Here is a 24,327-nt window from a genome sequence, read left to right on the forward strand (position 1 = left end):
TGATTAAATATGATTGTGTAAGCTCTGCGGATGTGTAATTCTGTGCGACCTCTAGCGGTGCACAGGGACAAACTCCTACGACCTTCTGAATATTCATGGATTTATCAAACTACATTATTATTATTAAATAGCTGTCGCGACTCCGTCCACGCGGAATTAAAAAGAAAACTTAATGAGTAACCTATATGTTCTTGCAGACTATGTTCTACATCTGTGATAAATTTCAGCAAGATCCGTTTAGCCGTTTCGGAGGTACCTTCCGAAACATCCATCCAGCCATCCATCTAAACATTCGCATTTATATTAATTAGTTTGAAGTAAGAATAAGAAATTTTTGATTACTTTTTAGGGTTTCGTACCTCGACAGGAAAAAACGGAACCCTTATAGGATCGCGTTGTTGTCCGTCCGTCTGTTTGTCAAGACCCGCTTTTATTTACGTTTCTTATAAGATATGTGACTCTATTCGTACCACAGATAGATTTTCATTACCTGAACTTGCAATAATCTCCATCATAGCTCCAGCCGAGGTATTCTCCCGTGCGTAAGTTCTCGCTGTGCAGCCACTCTTCAAGTGGCCGGAAGTAATCCCGCAGCGCCTCCCCGCTCAGCCGTCCCTCTCCGATGCTGTCTTGCAGAATCTGCATCCAGGGGGCGGACGAACCCCGTTCCATCAGACGCCTGATCAGGAAAAATAAATTTTAATTTTAATATAAATTTTGTGTTTTACATTTTTTAGGAACATTATTGTATTCAATCATTAGTTATTAAGAAAAAGTCCCTTAGTGCTGATTCATACTAAATTTTCCCTAAGGGTTACCACTTAATAATTTTGAGTGCAGTAGTAAAGTTGTGATTTACAGATAATATTAATGCCTGTCTGTTAGAATCAACAAAGAAATCAAGTCTTTGGTTTAAGAAGTAGATGTTGAAACATCCTGTTGTTTTAAAAATGCCAAAAAAAAAATTAACCTCAGTAATTTTTTAATATTTTGATCGTATTATTAATAGAATTGTTACGTGACATTCAAAAAATCCGAAATGTATTAATAATATTATATTAATTTCCATTACAATTTGTTGACATTAAAAATGCATGTTTCGTAACAAAACTGGACCCCCGAGTGACCCTGATTATAAAATGAGTCTGACAATGACATCGTTATTATAATTTTAATTAACAAACTAAACACTCAGGTGTTATGGTGTCAATATCTTGGTTAAGGTCAAGAATATAAGAGTTCGAACTTTAAATAAACTCTTTAATTTTCCCATTACTCTTTCTCTATTTTCTTCTCATTATTAATTATTTGAAATTGGAAAAGTCATAGAGGTCGTTCTCGTAGACAAGAACCTTCATTGTCGGTGTGTCAGTGGGTCAGGGGTTAAGGCACTTGACTTGTTATCTGTAGGTCTTAGGTTCGAATACAGTCACGTACCAATGTGTTTTTTGTTTTACATATCTTCACTTATAAAGAATTAAAAGAAATTCAAAGATATGTGTGAAATTAATCCATACTGGATCAACGTGGTTAACTATGGGTTACTCACGCCTGATTTACGACAAGCTCCGAGCCGAGATAGTGATGTCATATTGATCTTAGAAAACCTCGGTTATATCTAATTTATAAATATATGACATCATTTGTGATCGTGAATAATCTTTTGTATCATTTAACATCATCATCATCAGCTCACTATATGTCCTCACCGCGGGGCTCGGAGCCTACCCTAAGTTAGGGGTCATCATATAACATTTGACCGTTTTAAGATAATAGACGCTCACGACAAATTACTATCGAGTAAGTTGTTTAGTTAATCAAGTGATATATCCGGCAAGTTGAATGAGCTAGATACAGGCCACGGGAAAGTGGTCGAACAGGCGACGGTGATCAAGGAAGACCGCTGGCTCGATTCGATGTTCGAATGGTTTACATAAGCGAGCCGTTACAAGGTAGGTATTGTCTTACGGTAGTCGGGACATTGTGTAAGCCTGTTCTAATTAATGCAACTGGACCGGCTGTAGTCAAATATACCTTTCTACTGAGATAAGTTTGATAGTTGTGTTATATAGAATTTATTTTAACTGACTGGTAATGTTTCATGTCCAATGCATATTGAAACTAATTAGTTTTTAGTACGTAAGGTACGGCCATATTGTTAAATAGTTTGTATCATACGTAAGATTACCATATTGAGTTAGAACTCCTATCTTTCTGTAGTAGAAGTTTATTGGTTTTAGGACACTAACTGTTTTAAATAGGTTTTTTTTAACTTCAAATATTTTTAGGTAAGTGACAAGGAAATTTTAAAAAGAAAAAAAAATATTTTCAAGAAAGTGTCGTATTTATAGTTAGACCTTTTAGATATTACAATAGGTAACAGACACCGAAGCAAAGTTGCGGAAACAGGAAGATGTCAGGAAGATTTATAGGTGACCTAAAAAAACATATCCGTGCATAAAAGCCTTCTTTTAAAAACAGGAAGATTGTGGGGTATCATTTCCTTTTTGTGTCAATACATTCAGCGTAAGGCTTCTTTTAAAATAACTACTTTTTTATAATTTTTGTGATACACTTAACCGCTGGTATCCTTTGACAAAATACTTTTATAAAAACATTTAAAATTCTTAAGGAAAATTTTAATATTTTATATGTTTACAGTATAAATATAGAGAATTAGATATTCATTTGTTTACTTATTGCGTTGTCTAAAATCTATCATCCGAATCGTAATTATCGCGTAGGAATTATTAGACCATTTCACTGCCATTTCAGTTCACGGAATATTCCAATAATTCATTCGTCATATTAATTACATCAGTCTGCATACGACCGGTCACTATGGCATCTCGTTAGATGGCGCGGTCGAGCGAAACGCGGTGAACCGATGTAATTCCTAATCGCATGATTAATTTTATTCCTTATCAAATGTCGTCTAGATATGTTGAACAACAAGTTTATAACAACTTACAAATATTGCATATCTATTTTAATAAAGTAAAACGTTAATTTGTATACAATAATTTTAGGAACGAATCGTTAGCTATAACCAGATTGTTTTACAAAACTATTATCTAAAGTACTAGGTTTTATAAGTACAAAATGTTCGGTTTAGTTTTCGCAAGCGGTAATAGCAGCTTCCGATTCAGAACATGCTATTAGGATAGTAGAGTCACGAACACTTCGTGATTAGCTTTTTACGATTTACTTTGCTTTTAAAATGCATTTTAGTTGGAACATTTTCTCTTATTTCTTTTTAAGAAAATGTAAAAAATTGCATTAAAATTGTACATACTTGGTTCTAGCAAACATATCTATTACTTTTAAAATTCCTTTGCGATTTCATTTATTTGTAGCTGTCGTTGGCGATTCCATCCGCGCGGAATTAAAAAAGAACTTAATTAATAGCTTACGTGTTCTTACAGCCATTCCGGACGTACCTTCAAACCATATTAAACTGTGTACTGTATTAGCTTAGCATCTATTATTTTATATTGGTTCTTGGCTGTTTCAGATTATTATAAATTGCAATTAAGACCTGTATAACATACAATTTGAGTTATTTACTCGTATTAATGACGGATGGATTCCGTTACAAGGTCATTGTGTTTATAGATTATCGTTCTAAGGATAAAGAGAATTTAATTGGACGAGATTAAATTTAATAACAGTTTTAACAGTGGTAGAGCCCGCTTTAACATCTTCGCACGAATTGTCCCGGCTCGCCCGGTGAAATACCACGACCACACAGAAGACAGGCGTCAAGTGGTGGCAATTCCGCGTTTCATCTGATGAGTGTGCGTCCCGGAGGTCTAATTTAGTCCACTTTCCCTCTTCACTGTTTTTCTTATAAGGAAAGGATGGGAAGTGGACTTTCCGGATGAGAGGATGCACGGGAAGGGAGGAATTTTCTTTTTGTGCATCCTCTCCTCCGTCGATTAAAGGTAGGCAACGCATATGTAATTGCGTATGTCTATAGGCAACGGTCACTTCGCTATTTCAGCGATCACAGGTGGCCGCTCGTTCGTTTGCTTTTTGCGTTTCGTTATGATAAAAAATAACTAATAATAATAAACATTAGAGTTTCTTGCATTTTGAAAATTAAGAAGTAAAATCTAGCCTTACTAAGTGTATTTTTTTTAAATTATCATTATAAGGAAGCTAAATGTTATCATATTAAAAGAAAGATGTTTCATTAGTACCTACACGATTTTTTTTATGAAATGTAATGCATTCCAATCTGGATAAGCCTAGTAGCTTTTAAAGGTTTCTGTCTGATCAGAGTTTCTCGCTTATGAAGATGGTCTGTCGGTACTAGACTCACGTTTGTAGAGTAACATTTTTAAATTAAGTATCGAGTGGAATAGAAAAAGGTTTTTAGTATCCTAAACTTATTTTATCTATATAATATCGAACTGTTTGTCCACAAATCGATTCTCGTGAGCGCGTGTTGCAGAATTGTGAGACAATGTCGCAACACGGTGGACACATAAATAACTGGTTACAAATCTAAATCTGTTTTTGTATGTATTCAAATTGCATTACTGCAGCATAAATTTCAATGAAAACGATTATAGTATGTGCTAAAATGTGCGACAGATTGAATCTTACTAATATTATAAATGAGAATATTTGAATGGATGGATGGATGTTTGTTTGGAGGTATCCCAAGAATATAGTCCGGAAGAACAAATAGGCTACTAATTAAGTTTTTTCTAATACCGCGCGGAAAGAGTCGCGGGCAACAGCTAGTAAATTAACGTGGTAAGTATTGGTCTATAGTGAAGCTATGAAAATTAGAATTAAAAATTTTTAAACGTAAACATTTTTACAAGTTTATCAAAAAAGAAATACTAGTTACTTAGCTTTTATTGGAGAAAAACTATAGTTGTATTTCGCTACAGTGACTGGATACATAACTTTTTACAATTGATTCGAATCAACCGAGACGTAACATTATTGAAGAACTAGTCCCAACAACTCATTATGTATCTATACATTTTTATTGGTTCTTAACACGATAATGTTTTTACATAGATTTATACGCATCAAATATTAAGGAATACAAGAGAATATTTATCTAGATTTTACAAGACTGGTGATTCTTACGGTGAAGGAAAACATCGTGATGCAACCTGCACATATCTGAGAACTTCAAAGATATGTGTGAAGTCAACCAACCCGCACTTGGCCAGCGTGGTTGACTATGGCCTAATCACCCTTAATTTAGGGTAGGCTGCGAGCCCCTCGGTGGGGACGTATAGTGAGCTGATGATAATACAAGACTGACTAGATACTTCACGCGTTTTATCAACACGACACAAACTAGAGGGTCTACAGACTTGAAATTGGCGCAGAGTATAGGTCTTGATAGACGGTCGGACAACAAAGTGATGCTATAAGGGTTCCGTTTTTTTCCTATGAGGTACGGAACCCGAATTAACCTAAATAATTTTCATTTTTATACTAAAATATGAATACATGTTTGGGATTTCTTATTCGTCCTCTAAATGTCCCCAATCATTTAACATAATTAAGATATATTTAGTGTGCATCTAAAATTATGTAGTCGTTATAGAACGACTATGTTTTTATTATTTCCTAAACGACCCATATGAATAGACCGAACGTCTATTTAGCCAGTTGCTCTACATCCGGGCTTTAACAACAACGAACAGAGGTATCCTCAATATTTTTTTGGCATTTGGTATTCCAACGATATAAAGATATCCAAATAGTACTAAATTTTTGTTAATAACACTTATCAATTATTATTTTATTTCGATGTAAATTTTTAATATTCACTTCTAAAGTATTTGAAAACAATCAAGATTTAAAAAAAATACTTTGAAAATATAGTATATTTTTTCTATAGTGTTGACGGAAAAGTACCAGGACATCAAAGAGTGCAAGTGGTATTTGCATTCCGCGTCATTTCTTTTCTTGACCTTTATTCACGTTATGAGATATATCTTAAAAGGAAATTATCGATAAAGTACATTTGGCATTTACTAGGACCAAATGCCAAATGAATTCCGGAAATACATCGGGTTCCGTTAACCCCTATAGTAAATTGATTAACTCTCAAATGCATTTAAAATCAAATCTTCCCAAGGGAGCAACATAATTCCTGTCGAACTTCGAGATCGATTGTTATTGTAAAATGTTTAGTACATGCTCGTTGAGGATTCGCAAGCATTTATTTATTATTTTACTTATATTCTAGCTATCGTTCATGGCTTCGTTCGCAAGAGAATAAATAAAACCTTCATTAGTAGCCTGTGTTCTTACAGACTTTGTTCTACGTCTATGCCAAAAGCGAGATCCATGTATTCGTTTTGGAGATAACTTCTAACAAACATCTATCTAAACAATCGCATTTATAATATTAGTAAGATTTCACCGTTCCCGTAAACTATCACTAAATGGGCCATTTTTATTTGGTTAATATGTACCAGGACATTATGAAGAAAAAGATACGAACGTCAAGTCTTTATTGCTGGATTTTTTTTAAGTATTTTAAAACATATGCGTAATTACGTTGAAAAAGATTATATCATTTCTATACAAGGAATTAAGATAATTTCGCAAATAAAGTGTCACTGGAAAGTCGGAAATATATTAAAGATATGAATATTATGTAAGTGGGGCCGCCAGGAAGGACAAACAACATAGTTACCACGCTATTTCATTTAGGTCAAGACTTGAATTATATTGGTAGTTTAAAAAAATATTTTTACAGCTTTAAATTATTTGTTATTTTATTTTATTTGTCGTTGATTTTTGGTCGGTTTATCCTTTTAAATTAAAATAAAGATTTTTTTTGATAATGAACTAAAATTGACAGACTTGTGAAATATTTAGCTATGTAACAGTGGGTTTCTGAGACCTAAATCTATGTATAAAAGATATCCTTATCAGTGTCTTTGACAAAACAGAAATAACAAATATGTTTTAAACAGAAATTTTAATCTCAGAAACTCACGGTAAATGATTCAGTAAATTGCAACTTTATCTTTGTGACCAAAAATACGAGTAATTTCCTTATTTCAAGCGATTTAGATTATAAAAGATAAGCAATAACAAAGGGCTTATTTGTGTCTGCATAATGGGATAGTGAGAGTGCAGGGCTGGTGATGCATTAAAGCTAGTTTCACACGAGGGAAGAACAGTATTGCAGTCTAGCGGGAAGTTGGAGTACTGCTACTGATTGAACGCTCATTTGCTATCAAACAGAACTGCCTTCCTAAAAAAATATAATTCCATAAGCGATATCGTGACTAAATATCACAAATGTATGCAACTTTAATCGTACATTTTAACATATTCTGATGATTCTTCCAGCGATATATCTAATCGATTGTAATTTGTATAGTGACGCAGTTCAGTTTTGATAGTAATTGTGCGTTCAAAACAGTAGTACTGCATTTTACATTTGCCTCACTGTTGTCGTGTGAAACTATCGTAACGAGTATTTTAGCGGCCCGCTGCCCGCATCATGTTCTTGAAGCAATTGGTCACTTCCTCGACGACAGACGGCGACGGCGATTGCGACCGTTTCACTTTATTTACTCGTTTTTTGTTCACGCATCGCTATTTTGTACCATAGTAATGTTACTTTGTTATTGTGTTATACTTAGTACTGTTTTTTTATAGATCTCATTATATTAATGGATCTCGGTGAAATTTTGAATAGATGTATTATAGAATAGAGCCCTGAAAAGCACACAGGCTTATTATTTTATTAATTTTGCGTCGACGGAGTCTAGAGCTACACCTACTATTGTTTAAATGAGAAAGAATTACTAATTAACTTTTAATTTTTATATAGTACCAACGATTGTCATATATTTAACTTCTTATATGGGTAAATGTATAAATACGGATGAGGTGACGGGAGATTGAATAGCACCAAATGCATATCTCTGCTTCTTTTCTGGATTAGCGTTAACTGTTTTTATTATACATACTTGAGTATTCTTCCAGCTTCCGGATTCCGATAGATGTCGCACTTATGCAGCGGACGCGTTGGCTCTCCGGGAATGTATTGGCCAGTGCGTGTGCACAGCGCCCGATGAATCTGGAACTGCAGCACCGTGCTCACGAAGTATCTGCCAAAACATATAAAGCCTTAGTGAATAACTTTCTTAACATACTTGTATTAAAGGACGATATTTCGGTCATAAGTCGTGCTAACTAGTTAATGCCAGATTTAAGATTTTAGACTCATTTTAAGTGTTTATATACGTCACTAAACCCAGCTTTATGTACATACATTGACTCTCTTACTGTGAGTTATATTATATAAGATATATCGTAATCCCTTTCATTATCTTTGACAAAACTGAGATAACAATGTTTTAAGCACGGCATTTGATCTTAGAAACCCACGATTAGTGATCACATATAACATTAAAATCAGTATTAGTGTATTATATCTCATTCGGTTTATAATTTCTAACTACTAGTATTTCATAAATTGTATTGCAACGTGAAACTATTAAGGATTAATACGTAGATATAATTTACTACCTTTTTAGTGGATCTGTTTACGGAAAACATGAACTATGTAGGTTAGATTTTGCAATTGTACTGTCCCCAGCTATGAATTTCGCATGTATATTGCGCAATATTGTAATTATATTAAACTATATTGCGACTAAGGCAGTTGATATATTGATGAATGAGTTAGTATGGTTTAGTTTTAATATCTTAGATCATTGATAAACCATTTTGGTTTGACTTCAAACAAAATTGATAAGTAAAATGTCATCCATCATCTAGTTACCATTGCTTAAATATATGTAGATAAACATAGAGTTATCCCTTTCGTTCTCTTGAAAATAAGAGAGACAACTATATGTTTTTTGTAACAGTAAAAAATCTTCTGTCATCCATCATAATATTATTGCGTTTATTAAACGATTTTTTTTTATTTATCTTACTAATATGCGAATGCTTAGATGGTTGGATGGATGTTTGAAGGTATCTCCAGAACGGCTGCATGGATCTCAATGAAATTTGGCATACATATAGAACATAGTCTGGAAGAACACATAGGCTACTAATTAAGTTTTTTTTATTCCGCGCAAACAGAGTCGAAGGTGACCCCTAGTTGAAATAAAGTTCAAGCATTTTTGTTATTAAAAGGAAGATGAAAAGAAGTTATTTACGACAACTTCATAAAATTACGTAGATATTCTGTTCTTAAAATCTATAAAGAAGTGTTTTTTCCTCATTAATAATTTTAATTTTACAAAGAATGTGTGTTGCAACATTTTTTCTCAAGGATATAGTTTTTTTATTGTTTGCGGAACTTCAATGAATACGTTTAAACAGGTTCTGTATCCGTTATTATAAGTAAACGCGTAGTTCAAAGCTGATGAAACTGTTCCCATTCTTACTAACCATGCCGAAACAGTTATGGAGTTTGTAAGAATTGCCCATAAGATTAGGCAATAACTTGTGTAAGTATGTTATAGTATGCAATTTAAAGCGAATATATTCTATGTGCCTTTATCTATATATATTATTTTAATTACTAAATGATATGGTTTTTACGCCACTGAATTAGAAATAAAAAAGTATGTTATTTAGTCGATCAGAACAATAAGTTATTGTTAGAGTTAATTATGTCTGTTCTATTTATGATGTTGAGGTAAACCTCTTTACTGTTAGATACTGTGACCTACGTTCTATTTAAGAATTCTATTCTTACTAATATTATAAATGCGAATGTTTAGATGGATAAATGGATTGCATGTTTGTTTGAAGGTATCCTCCAGAACGACTAAACGGATCTTGATAAAATTTGGAACACATATAGAACATAATCTGAAAGAACACATTACTACTACTTATTAAGTATTTTTTTAATTCCTCGCGGACGGAGTTTACAACTAGTATGTTATATATTTTGTTTTGATACTGGTAACTGTATTACTTTTACTATATCTATTGAAAAATCTATTATATTATTGTATGTCCGTTGTTTTTTATTAATTCTTATATGAATTTACTTCACTCTACGGAGCCGATTGAGGTAATCGTCTCATTTTAAAAATTCTATAATATTTATAAGCATTGCGTTCTAAATAAATAAGCTCGCTGACTGAATCTCTATAAATTACGAATCGAATGAATTTATTACCTACTAGTTGTCAACGCGACTCCGTCCGCGGGGAAATCAAAAAAAAACTTAATTAGTAGCCTATGTGTTCTTTCAGACTATGCTAGACCTATATACCAATTTTTTTTTGATCCATCCATCCATTTATCCATCTAAACATTCGGATTTATAATATTAGTAAGAAGTAAGAATCACATTTACAGTATACAAAGTGCGTATTGGCTGTATGTTAGCTAGCCAATTAAGACAATTAAATTGTACCGCTTCTTTCACATTGAATGTTGCAAGTTAACAAATATTTAGGTATTTATTACCAAATTTATTGGCTAATTACTAGAACGTTACGTTCGGTAATAGTGCCATCAATCAATGGATGTTACACAATGCACCGGTTAAACGGTAATCGGTGCGTACTTACTTATTGTAACATATTTATGTTACGTGTTACGGAACGCGGGTATGGGACGAGTGTAAGCGGGTAATGGTGTGTGAACAGTATTTTGCTAGAAGTAATATAAATTTAATTTATTTTAATTTTTTTTTGCAGGTAGCACAGGACCGGTCATCGTGGCGATCTTTGGGGGAGGCCTATGCCCAGCCGTGGACGACTTACGGCTGAGAAAGAAGAAGAAGAAGAATATAAATTTTCTCATAAGTGATTTTTTTTTAAAGTATTTTTTTATTCACTCGATCGAAATCAAAAAACACCACGGGGATTATGTTATATATTTATTGGATAGTTGACAGATGGCAGTAGCATAGACAATAAATTTATTAAACTCGTTGAAAACTGAAACAGCTTGAAATAAATAAATGCGCCATTTTTCCGCTATTAATGTGACTCTACATCTTAGCGTTAACAACTTTAGACGCGTAACATAGTTTGATTTATTGATAAAATTGTAGTTACAGGATAAATATAAACCAGTGTTGCAAGGATGGAAACCTCACTATTATTTTGTACAAATTAATTGCCCACGAAAAGTCGTATAAATGTGATAAATAATGTTGCCACTTCATATCTGTCAAATTTATCGAAAATGACTTTGCTAAATTTATAGCTGTTATATATGTGTATTGCTATATTTCTATCGATTAGTACATCATTTTGCATAACACAGTAAAGTGGCCAGTTTGAGGTGTAACTTCTGTTGTGAAAGAAATATTTCTGGCAATGATGCAGCGAAATGTAACAACGACGTAAAAGGCTGAATATATTTTGCACTTTGAATCTTGATTGGCAATTGTTACAGTTTTGATATGTTCTAGAAATTAACTGAAAGGTCATGTTATTTAATACGTATGGTTATCTGATAAGATTATTATTTTATCAGCTCACTATAAGTCCCTAAGCCTCGGAGCCCACTCAAACTTAGAGGTGACTAGGCCATATTCAACCACGCTGGCCCAGTGCGTGTTGACTTCATACATGTTTTTGAATTTTATAGCAGATATGTGCAGGTTGTATAACTGTTTACCTTATCTTAGATTTTATTATTTTTCTGTACTTTTAGGCATTTAATCTTAAACAGTTAGGATATCTACTAAAGTAAAAGCGCATTTGGTGTTCCTTTAAATTATATCAAATGTGCAATCATTGTATTATTCTTTCTTAAGACAATTAATGCATAAAGTAGCATTTGTTATTGTTGCATAAAGTTGGATAAAAAAACAAACAAGTTCTCACCTACTTTTGCCGGCATTCTGCCTGGCGTGAACTTAATCTGTCGCTCACGTAACACATCTAGATAAGTGTGGAGCTACCTTAAAGTATATTACTTTAAGGCAGCCCCACACTGCTTCTTAACGTGACGTTTGGAGTAATCACTACTTCACACAACCAGGTGATGTGTAATGTGACGTTTGGAGTAATTGCGCGGATTTGCGAAAATTAACGCGTTTTGTAACACGTGTAGTTGTTACATTTTCGTGTAAGTGAGACTAATTGTGAGTGTCCGTTAATTTTGTAACATATTTGTAAAATGCAAATGTTACAAAAATAAGTAGATGGAAGATTTCTATTTATTTAATTGATAACTTTTTTGCCCAAATTATTTTGAAAAACATGTTTTGAAATTTGACTATGTTTTATTTCATTCCTTTTTAATTACACCCCTTTACGTTTGTGAATCTGGTTTTAAATTCCATAGCTATGATTGTAACAATAGGAAGGATGTAATGTTTTATTGATCTGACGTCTTAATAGCATCCGGATGCTCCCCTCTATCAATCTGGTATACTTAAGTTTGAGTGGGATCTCCGGTCTGTAATCTCCGATCACTGTAAAAATGATAATAGCGATTTTTACTACTAATTATCCGCATGTTACGAAACTAAATAAAGAAATAAATACAATATAACCTGAGTAAGCGAGAGTCTTAAGGAACGCGATATTTTAACTTACAGACGATTGTCTCTAACTCATTCTCGCTTATGGAGGTTAATCTTCGGGACTGGACAATGTCTCTCGCTTATCCAGTACTTGTTTATTCAGGTTCGTTAGTATATTTTAAACATTAATAAGGTCACTTAAAAATATTTTTTTGCATAATAATAATGTACCTAGTCGGCAGTTTTTAGAGGGCACTAAAATTAATAAATATCATATTGGTAATTCCTAAATAGGCAATTTTGCCACATTTAAAATCTTACTGATATAATCAATGCGAGTGTTTAGATGGATGGATAGATAGATGGATGGATGTTTGTTTGAAGGTATATGAATCTCGATGAAATTTGGAATACATATAAAACATAGTCTAGATGAACACATTAGCTACTAATTAAGTTTTTTAGAGTCGCGGTTGACAACTATTCTGTTATTGGCAATTTTGATAAATGGTGTCATTAAAACCCATTACAGAATCAAACAATTTTTTTTTTATAACAGAAGGGGGCAAACGCGCAGCGGGAACACCGAAGTGTTCAACGATGCCCATGGACATCAGCAATATCAGATGAACCGCAGATGCGTTGCCGGCCTTTGAGGTGGTGATATGCTCGCTTCTTGAAGGACCCTAAGTCGTATTGACGAGGACAGACCGTTCCACAACGCGGCTGTGCGAGGCAAGAAGTTGCGCGAGAATCGCACCGTTGTGGAATGCCAGCCATCCAGGTGGTGTGGATGGAACCTGGCGGTCTGTCGTGTCGTCCGATGACGGAACTCGGCGGCAGGAATCGTTCCAAACAATTCTTCAGAGCACTCCCCGTGGTATATGCGGTAGAAAATGCAGAGGGAACAGGGAAGGGAAGGAAGGGAGGGAGGAGGGAATTTATCAAAGTGGTTCAATCAAATGGAACGTTATTATAGAAAAACATAATGTATTCTCGATATCCGTCAAGGCAATTACGTGTAAATGTCGTTACAATTTGCCTTGTCTATAGCCGTAGTAAATCCAATAATTGTAATATTATTACTGTATACGACCTTGGTTGTCCCTTTCCCGTGGACGAGTCATAGGGCAAGCTCGCTATGCTGATTTTGACTTGTTTATCTACGCGGTCGCTTAGCATACTTTTACCGAGTGTAGGAATAAAATGCAAATGTATTTTTAGCAAAACCTATTGAACCTTTTTTTATTTATTTTTGTCTATTTTTTTTGTATTCCGCTTAATCACTAATTTGTAGCTCACATTTTATATTCTTATAGTTAAAATTGTTATTTCGTATCTAAAAAATCAATCAAAATTTTAATGTTTAATTGTCGTTTTTTGCTTTTTTTTCCGTTGTATCTGTTTTTATTCTGCTTACCCTACCTCGTGCTGTGCAAATGGTGTGAAAACAAAGGGGCCAGCTGAAAACCAGCGCAGGATTGTTCAAGACCTCCCTGCACCAGCTGAGCTGGCCACCTTTTTTTTGCCACATCCTCAATTTATTTAATTTAACTTATTTTTTTTTGTAGTTTTTCTTTTCCTTGTTTGTGGCAATAAATAAATATTCATTCATTCATTCATTCATTCATTCATTCAAAACTGAGCTGTATTAAAATAAATTTGAACAAAACCATGTATGAGCGGGGAATATAAATGAAAAGGGAAGATTGCCAACAACAAAAAAATATGTGTAGCAGTTTTAGTGTTGCCATAAAAATTTACAATAAATTTACTAAAATTAAAAATTTTAATTCATGTTCAGTAATTTAACTGAACACCGAGGTCAATTTGACTTCTATCATCTGTGGTAAACTGGATATTATGTTTCTTTTGAATGCTTTAAATCATAAAAGTATTATGCCAACCTAGTTATTTAAGAAGCTATATTTAGCAAACATTTTTTAAAAATAAATGTAATAAAGAACTAAAGAAGAAGAGAGTAAATTTGCTACATAGGATTTGATTTATACAGCGCCCCTATCGGGCCTAAAGTACAATGACTAATTTCATACAAATTTCGACATATTTTGTTACACATATCGTAAATATTCGTAATAGAACCTCCGTGTCGGAAAAATACGGTCTGTAATTTACACGTAAAGTGAAATCAAATTAAATATAAAACATTAAAAACTTAAGCCAAAGAAGTAGAACATCGAAACCACTAATTACTTTTTAATTAGTTAATTGCATTAAAATTTTCATAATCTTCAGAAAAACTGTAACACATTTTGCAACTGTAAATGTGCTCTTAATAAGCAATATCTGTATTTTGCGATCCTAAAAATTGATTTCGAAAACCTCGGTTAAGTCACAGTCGCAATTCTCTTATGTATTACGTTAACTGGATAGTATTGCGCTTTAATAAGCTATCTCTTGAGCGCTATTTGAGCGAAATCGCATATAAAAAACAGTTAATACTTTAAAAGTTTCCTGCTCACCCGAAAAACAAGCGATCAGTACTTATTGAGTTAATAAGGAATGTAAAACGACCGCGTGTATCGCGAGAACGGTCATTGATTATGTAATTTTATGGCACCTGCCTTTTATACCTTACGACTTATCTTAACATATAATTTACACACGTTTTTGAAAAAAAAACATTAATAGTATTAGCAAATTTATTCAGGTTTATCGAAAATATCGATTTCTGATAAAAAATAATTGGTAAAATATAATTTCTTTGAATTATTTTCTTCTAATTAATACATAGAATTGGTTACGGAAATTAAATTGGTTATAGAAATTCACAGTTACTATTAAGGTTTGTTTAATTTAAAACAAATAAATGTTTTGTAATATATAGTGTATTTTTAAATATAATTTAATTTCAATCAACTTTGGTATAAATTTGTAGGATATTATTCTTCACGTATTTTATTTTTTATATTGTTTTTGTTAAAATTACGGAAAGTTGTAAGGATAAAAAAAAATTCGAATAATGATAGCGTCGAAAAAGTCGTTACGTTTCCGTGTCGTTGCGCACTAAAAAGCACTCCGCCAATGTCGGCGCGGTTTCATAACACGAGAATTTGTAAATATGATAAATTAAAAGAGATGAGACGGAATAGCTCTAAGGCGAAGGTCGTCGAAATTAAGGTCGCATTACATTTTGTAATCTGGGGCGCGTTTAAAAAGTTATATTTTTTTTTATTACAAAATTATTTAAAAGTAAGGCGATATGTGGATTACTTTGAGGCAATTGCGTTATTACTTCGCTGAGATCTGGTCATTTTGTAATAGAGAACACTTGGAAGTAAATACGGTGATACTTTGAGTATGTATAATATCAGTTTAATAAGTTAACAAAACATTTTGGTGAATCTGAAGGTTATTATTACGTATTTAATAAGAGATTCTATTTAATAATTCTACGAGTAGAGAATTTTAATTTCTTAAGAAAAAATGAAAGAAATGGTAGTAAAATTACCCTTTCTCCTTTTATCCCTGTACAAAGTTAGATATTGAAATTCTTTTGAAACAACTTACTTATTTTAGATGCCTTAAACATCATGTGAGCTTTGCTTCGTTAAAAATATCTTAATCAAATATATATCTTATTAATATTATAAATGCGAATGTTTGAATGGAAGTATGTTTGTTTGAAAGTACTTCCAGAACGGCTGAACGAATCTCGATGTAATTTGGCATACATATAAAACATAGTCTGCAAGAAAATATAGGCTAATTACGTTTTTTTAATTCCAATTCCGCGCGGACGGAGTCGCGGGCGACAACTAGTGTTATGCATAAAACTTTACACAGTCATAATAAATACAGATTAAATTTAAACGTAATGTAAGATTAATAGTTAATATAGTCAACTTAGCCTCTGTTATAAAACTTGGATTGATAACAAAAATATCGAGTTATTTTGAACAGTAGGTACTTAATTTTAATGGGAAAATTCCGTACAACAGTTCACTATTATTAAAAATTCGACCTAGTAACAAAGCGTAATATCGTGTAATACGTAAGTCCGTTACTTCACGCGGGTTCACGGAAGGAGTAAATGTTTTTTGTTTATATTTTATAATTCTACAGTTGCGTTGCAGGGATCTAAATTTATTGCCAATATAAACAGATCGACCTTTAAATGTAACGCAATCTGTCCAAATTAGGAGAAACTGGTGTAAGCAAATTGATAAAATAAAATACATTTTTTATTTCCGTAAATAACGTTCGATTTTTCTTTTTCGTTTTAAATAAATTAACTTTTCTGTCCCGTATAAGAATATGGGTTCTACATAAATACGTAGTAACGCTGGAATAAAGAAATAATTACCTAACTCTGCTCTTTTAATATCACGTCCTGTGTATTCGTTAGATTTTTTTATAATTTATTTAATAGTTATGTAAAATAAAAAAATAACCTCTGTTCATATTTTCAAGGATTTTCCGTCTGACCTAGTGATACTTTATTAAAAAAAAAAATTTAAATAGCTTCTTATTTTTTTATAATTTGGTTGATAGTGAGAACAGAGCTGCCAGTATTACTGCTAAGAGAAGGAAGAAAAAAAGTCTTCGAAATTTTTACCGTAGAACTACACTGCTGTGATATTTTTATTCACACATATTATTGTCTCTGTTCTTTTAAAGGAGAAGGAAAGAGATGGATTTATTTTTGTATACAAGTGTTTTAACAGTGGCAATCCTTGTTTAATGACATGTGATTAGAACACTGTTTTAATGTATACCCTTGACACAGAGTAATGATGATTTCACAGTTCAAACTTTAAGTAATGTAATGAAATACCGATTTTATCTACATTTACATAACTTGACCTAGTATAAGTTAGAACGCGTAACAACTTATACTATGTTTGCAAAAGATTAGTATGTACATATGTAATAACGTACTCTACATTTTTGTATGTTTTATTTTTAAAATAACTAATTTCTATATTAAAACATCAACGTATTACAATCAAGTATTCGAATTTTAAATTTAATATTTCCTAATATTTTAGAATATATCTAGTCCTGTTTAAACCTTTTTTTTTTCAGAGGGGAACGCTTTATGCATACTCCGCGCCCCGGGGGGGACGCGGTAGTTATGTGGGATTCTCCTCCATAGCGGAGGAATACCCACTAAACCCCTCTGTTCCTCCAACGCATCGGGACGGGACCACGGGCACGCTTTCGCTCTCGTCCGCGGCCACGTCTGCGCCAGCTGCCGTGGCAGCTCCCTCTCAGAGTCCTGTTTAAACCTAACATTCCTTTATCGTTGACATAAATTTTGCTAGGATATGTATATGTTAAACACTGCCACATATTATGAAATATAATAAGATCCGCTTGAACATTGTCCTCACGTTTACGGATATAAAACATGAACATTTCGAACGTGAGCTTTTTAGAAGTGCGGTGACATTTAACAGGGCGGTGTCTATCCTTGACATATCACTATAGACATGCTCTTTTATAAGTTCATTGACCTTCAATCAAAACAAACAATCTAATGAATTCACAAAACATTGTTACTCATTTGTTTTTAAGTTGTTTTTCAATGTTATGCAACTGAGCGAGCGTCTCATCATCATCAGCTCACTATACGTCCCCACCGAGGGTCTCGGAGCCTACCCTAAGTTAGGGGTGACTAGGCTATACTTAGCCACGTTGGCCCAATTCTGTTTGGTTGACTTCAAACATATCTTTGAATTTCTTCTCGGATATGTGCAGGTTGCATCACGATGTTTTCCTTCACCGTAAGCGAGCGTCTGTCTATAAGATATTAACTGTTGATTTTAAAATTGATTAATGGTCTAATTTAGTGTAGATTTAATGTTTGGTATATTGGTTACTAAGGGTAGGGTCTTAGTGACCTATTAAACAATGTGAGTGCGGCACTGAATCAGTTTTCAAAGCAATTGAGCTTTATATTTGTATTTTTAATTTGATCCCAAATATTACAATACATGTCATTGAAAATATTTAAGATAAGCATTTTATAATTCGCATTATAAAAGGGTTTTTTATCTGTGTTATTTTGTATCTGTTGACAGCGTCAATAAGAATTATTACATGTCAATTTAAACATAAAAACGACTGTTATCATTAATTAAATCAGTTTTATTAACTTGATATAAACCAAACTTGTAGATGTTTCACGAATTTCTGCTATGCTTTTGTATTTTGATAAAATCTCTGTATATCCGTATTATAATAATTATAAAAGATTTTAAATGGAATTATTGCATTAAAGTCTTGTTTATAGCAAAAGGTGTCAAGCGACCACTTGAATACGAAGTTACCGTAGCCCATAGATACATATGTATATGCATATGCACATGCGTTGCCTACTTTTACACGACAGTGGAGATCGTACAAAAATCTTCCCTTCATATGCGTTCTTCCTCTGCTAAATCGACTTCTCCTTCCCATTGCTTATTAAGGATGGGACCGGGACTATTAGGCCTTCGGCAAGCACACTTATCAGACAAGAAAAAGGGTGGAATTACTAGCACTTTACGCTTGTCTTCTGGGTGGTCGTGGTATTGCACCGGTCTATTTGGGCTCTACCGCTGTTTGAAATTAGAATTGTTTTAAATGCAGTAAATGAATTTGTTATATATGAATGTATCTCGTATAGCTTGCAAATGTGTGAATCGATTTGTTAATTCATACGTATTTACTCACGAGTAAATGTACATTTAATGACATGAGTGCGCTGATTTTACAATATTTACTAAGCTAACCACAGAGTAGTTATTTTTTAAGGAGGTATTTATTTCTTTTGTTTCATTTACTTTAGTAAATCGTGGAATTATTTTGGCTTTCGTTATAAAAGGTGGTAAACTGGCAAGTTTTCATTTGGTGTAACCTATAGATACTTGATATGACAGACATATCGTATAAAATTGCCGCATCAATTGTAATTAGCAACTCCTTGTCACTACCGGAACCACTGAGTGTTGCCGCTGAAGGGCGCTGCCTCTCTCTAGCCGTTTTTACACCATCCAGTTTAAATTAACCTTTGCAACACACTCGCTTTAACCCCTAGTTATCACCGTGTTCACGGCAAATGGAATTCAAGGCTCCAAGCAATAAAGGTGATTATTGTTTGTGAATGTAACTTCACTTTGATGTACTTTTCTCGTAATGTCAAGGAGTTCGGGCCAGTGTCGCATGAATTAATAGGAATTTATATTAAAGATAATTTTCTCTTGTGTTGAGAACTGTTGTGTTTATTTACTTGCGGTTTATGACATATATAAATATTTGATATTATATGACTCATACATACTTCTCTTATATTAGAACATTATAATATCGTTTAGAGATATATAACATTATTATTTCTTGCAAAAGATGATAGAATAATGTCAAACAAACAACCTAGTCAAGCGTTTATAGTTTTATAACGCATTAATCATTTAGAGAATTGGTTAGAAATAAAATATTCTGGGATATATTCGTGCCACACTTATTTTTAAGCTTGGTGATTACCGGAAGAAATTATTACCGCAAATTACCTTAATTTCATGTACCAACCGCTTATGGCGTTATAGTTCATTAATAGATTAAATCCAAAAATGAGTCAGTTGGCATTCGTATCGCCATATAGTTGAGCAAGCGGGAAAAAATTTAATACGCAGTTTCCTTAGAACGTGTTGCGACATTACGCACGCAGATCGTCTGATTTCGACTACAACTAAGAATGTACTACATTCTGCTAATTAAAGTACAACGTGAATGCTGTAATGTTTACCAATAGATTTAAATTGCAGCGAGTTTAAAACACGCAATGATATCTATGGGTCTTTTTTCTATAAGAATAAGAGAGATATTTTTTCCGTAAGTGAATTTGGTCCGGATTCCGTCCGCGCCGAATTAAAATAAACATCATTAGTAGCCTATGTGTTTTTCCAGACTATGTTCTATGTGTATGTAAATTCATCCAAATCCGTTCAGCCGTTCTGGAGATACCTTCAAAAATTCATCCTTCCATCTAAACATTCGCATTTATAATATTAGTAAGAAGTTAGATTGTAATCTAGTGGATGTTGTAGTCAGTATTTATTTGTAAGTTTTATATAAAAAGCTTTCAAATTCTTTTTAAAAAACAATGACGTAGTATATTTATTTTTATAAAGTTTTAACACTAGTAGGCTAGTGGAAGCGCACCTTAACGTTCGCAGTTCGCACGGCGCAGTACGCTTGCAATAGCATCCGGCCCCGCGTCCTTCACTTTCTGCCGCCGTTTCAACTCAGATCTACGATTACGTCCGTCGAGACAAAATTACCAGCGAACAATATTTATTGGGGTTCCGTTGGCGAATTTGAATAAATTTGTTTTAACATCGCAAGTTTTGTGTGCAAGTTATTTCTTGGTCAGTTATTAAAATGTTATGTAATTTGATAAAATTGAAAAAAAATTAGCTTATATTATTGTTAAGGAACTGTAAAGTCATATGAATTTCTTTTGAAACTTTATGAACAATTTAAGCGTCAATAGCCTAATGGTTAAGGGTACGGAGTTCCAACCACGTGGTTGGGAGTTCGAATCCCGCCATTAGACTATTGTCGTAAGCCATATCGTAGCGCAAGACTAGAGCTTAGTTGTAATGGTTAAAGAAATATTATTACCAATTCCATGTTTCATTTCTATTTATTATTTTAGTTATTATACAGAAGCAGAAGTTAGAATTCCTGGTTACTTTCCACAAGTTTCTTAAATACTAGTTAAGCTGCAGTTGCACTATTAAATAAGTGTATACTTTGGATGTTACAATCTCTATAATTATCTGAACGTCTGTTGTAATGTAAATATACATTTAAGAGAAAATGTTACATATTCTAATATTATACAGTGTGTTTCTTATTACGAAAATAATCGTATGAAGTTGTCACATTTTTAAATGGGCAAAAAATATTTTTATAACTGTAAAACTCTTTTTAAAAGCTCCAAAAGCGTAATGATTATAGGCCACAGGTTTTCTTTTGTTTTTTTTTTTTATAAAAAAAAATATTATTAAAACATTTGTTTTGTAAATTTACTAATATTTCTTTTACCATTCCAACTAAGCTCTATGCTTGTGCTAGGATATGGTTTACGACAATAGTCGAATGGTGGGATTCGAACCCCCGACCTCGTGATCGAAAATCCGTATCCTTAACCATTAGGCTATTGACGCTTAAGGTGGACATCAGATCAAGTAGTCGTAGTTTCGAATCTGCTATTCGACAATTGTTGTGAACCATATCCTAATAAAAAAATGTTATGTCTGTTAATTCACCAAATAAATAAAAAAAGAGAACTTTGAGATTAAAATAAAATTATTAATAAGTCTTTTTTATAGTCTGCGGATATTAAAAAATGTTTTTTTAGTGTTTTTTGTAGCATGTCCTATATATCTATGTACTTGTATATTGATTTCCTAATCTGTACTTGTTGCAGAATGTGCGTCTCCATCAGTTTGACGTATCATTAACCTTTTAGTGTTAGTGTGTTATTTCATAAGATTTCATATAAAAAGAAGTGACATACATAATGTTTTAGACGAAGTGTAAAAAAAACAGACGAATTATTAACCTCCTTTTTGAAGTCGTCTTAAAAAGAGTGGACTAACTTCTGATTCGAATGAAGATTTCAAAGCGTAATCCAAAAAAATGTATACGGAACCAATAAATAAGAAAAGAAAAATTGTATTATATTTTGATTGATTTTTTTATTATCTTTTTTTTTAAGTCCCGTTATCATAGATTGAAATAATGCGGTCAATGTTAACTAAAGTTCGATAATAATAAGCTACCAACTAGTAAGTTTTAGTTAAAGTAAGATAATATAATTAAGTGGTACGTAATTTAATACTTTATTTGTTTTTACTTTATCTAACATTGGGTTTCCGAAACTAAAATCTCTGTGTAAAACATAATTATCTTGACAGAAGAACAGAGAGATAACAATGTTTTAAACGGGAATAATCTTAAAAGTCTCAGAAACCCACGGCAAGTTGTAGGATGATTGCTGACTGTAGACTGATTTCACAACACTGATAAAATAAAAAAAATCTTAGCAATTTTACTTTTTACTAATATTATAAATGCGAATGTTTAAATGGATAGATGGATGTTTGTTTGAAGGTATATATCTGCAGAACGTATGTATAGATCTCGATGAAATTAGGCATGGGTATAAAACATAGTCTGGAAGAAACAAAGACTACTAAATAAGTTGCGCGAACGGTGTCACGGGCTACAGCTAGTCTATTAATAAATTCTCATCGTGCTTATTTCAATTTCATGGGATAACAATTGCCTGGTTTATAGAATGTGAGTGGTATGTCTGATTTATGGTGTTATGACAGTATTGTACGTCACGCACGAACACGGAAGTAGCCGCCTTCTCAATATCCCTTTTACGATCGACCTCCAATTGACGTAGTTTTTGCTTGACTATAAGGAGAAATATTAAGATTTCCAATTTTAAATATTAAAATAATTAAATAAATATTAATTCGAAATTCGAACATTACATCATTAATGAAAATGAAGATTAATAAAGGAAAGAAATGCAATCTTTCAATTGTCTAGAATACAAACAGTTGACTGCAACAATAAAGATCGTTTAAAACAACTTTTAAGAAATATAAAAAAAAGGTTAGTCTAAAGCGACCATAAGTCTTCTAAATAACATATTTGCTAACATGGTCGCATTACAACAAAGACCCTTTAATAAAAAAATAAAAAATGTTTGATAACTACATTTTGTGGGAAATAATTTGGAAAATTTCATTTCGATTGACATTGCCAAAAATGTTTATTAAAAAGTTGATATTATAAAATCGATATCCTTTTCGATTGTAATCGATATTCGGCGTGCAGTCAGCCTCGAACAAGCAATGACTAATCGGTCAGTTCTCACGGTGACTAACTCGCTCGCCTGTCTTTTCTTAGCCTAACCTGACTAGATCAATGATAACCAAAATAAACAGATTTATCTGTTTTAACTATAAACTGAAAACTAAAGAATAAAAGTTCTGAATTAAAAAATGCTTATTGTAACGAGTAATATGACAGTTATTATTCAGGTTCTTAACTTCAGAGCTTTAAAAATTTGTTATAAAGTTTATTTCTAGAATTGAATCTAATACGTACAAAGTTACCTTATTTAAATAACTTTTGCTAACTTATTTTAACATAATTATTTTATAAGTTAATTTGTTGCTGCAAGTTGTCAAATGTATTTCAATTCCTTACTTTACGTTGCACAATTTGATCGAGAAATTGAGGAGTAAAAGATTAGCGTGGTTTAGACATGTTATGAGGAGGGATGATGATGATATAAGCAAAAAAGTAATGAGATTGAATGTGGATGGCTACAAGGGTAGAGGAAGACCAAAAAAAGTATGGAATGACTGTGTGAAAGAGGATATGCGTAAGAAGGGGGTAGACTCGGATATGACGGCTGATAGAGATGTATGGAGGAGTAGTACATGCTGTGCCGACCCTCAATAGGGATAAGGGCAGGTTGATGATGACTTTACATTGCACAATTTAATTTAGAGCGAACCATATTGTATTACTCTAATATAAGACGTTGTCACTTGATATAAAAAAAAACCTTGCGGTAGATTTTGTAACAGTACTGTATTAATTAAAGGAAATACGAGATTAGTATCGAAAATATATCGATATTTGTTAATCAGTGGTAAAGGAAGTGAACTGTAACTTTATGTTTTTATTCACATACAGTCAGTTATAACATTTTAGATATGTATATTATGACTAAATTATAATATGCTTAACTAGTATATAATAGTGAAAAAAAACAATCCTACATTTTTACCTAGTGTAGGCTACGGAGTCCCACCAATTTTGTG

General features: G+C 32.8%; 1 protein-coding gene across 1 annotated transcript in view; it reads right to left on the bottom strand.

Moving 5' to 3' along the window:
- The window catches only part of Ance-3 (angiotensin-converting enzyme Ance-3), a 101,295-nt gene that overhangs the window by 814 nt on the left and 76,154 nt on the right, over positions 1–24,327 (bottom strand). Inside the window, exons 10-11 of the mRNA XM_013309251.1 lie at positions 7,971–8,111; positions 491–679 (exon numbers count right to left, since the gene is read on the bottom strand). Coding sequence (XP_013164705.1) covers positions 491–679; positions 7,971–8,111 — 330 coding nt within the window. The remainder of the gene's footprint in view (positions 1–490; positions 680–7,970; positions 8,112–24,327) is intronic.

This window comes from Papilio xuthus, unplaced genomic scaffold (genome assembly GCF_000836235.2).
Source record: "Papilio xuthus unplaced genomic scaffold, Pxut_1.1 DF827777.1, whole genome shotgun sequence".
In the NCBI taxonomy this organism is placed as follows: Eukaryota; Metazoa; Arthropoda; class Insecta; order Lepidoptera; family Papilionidae; genus Papilio; species Papilio xuthus.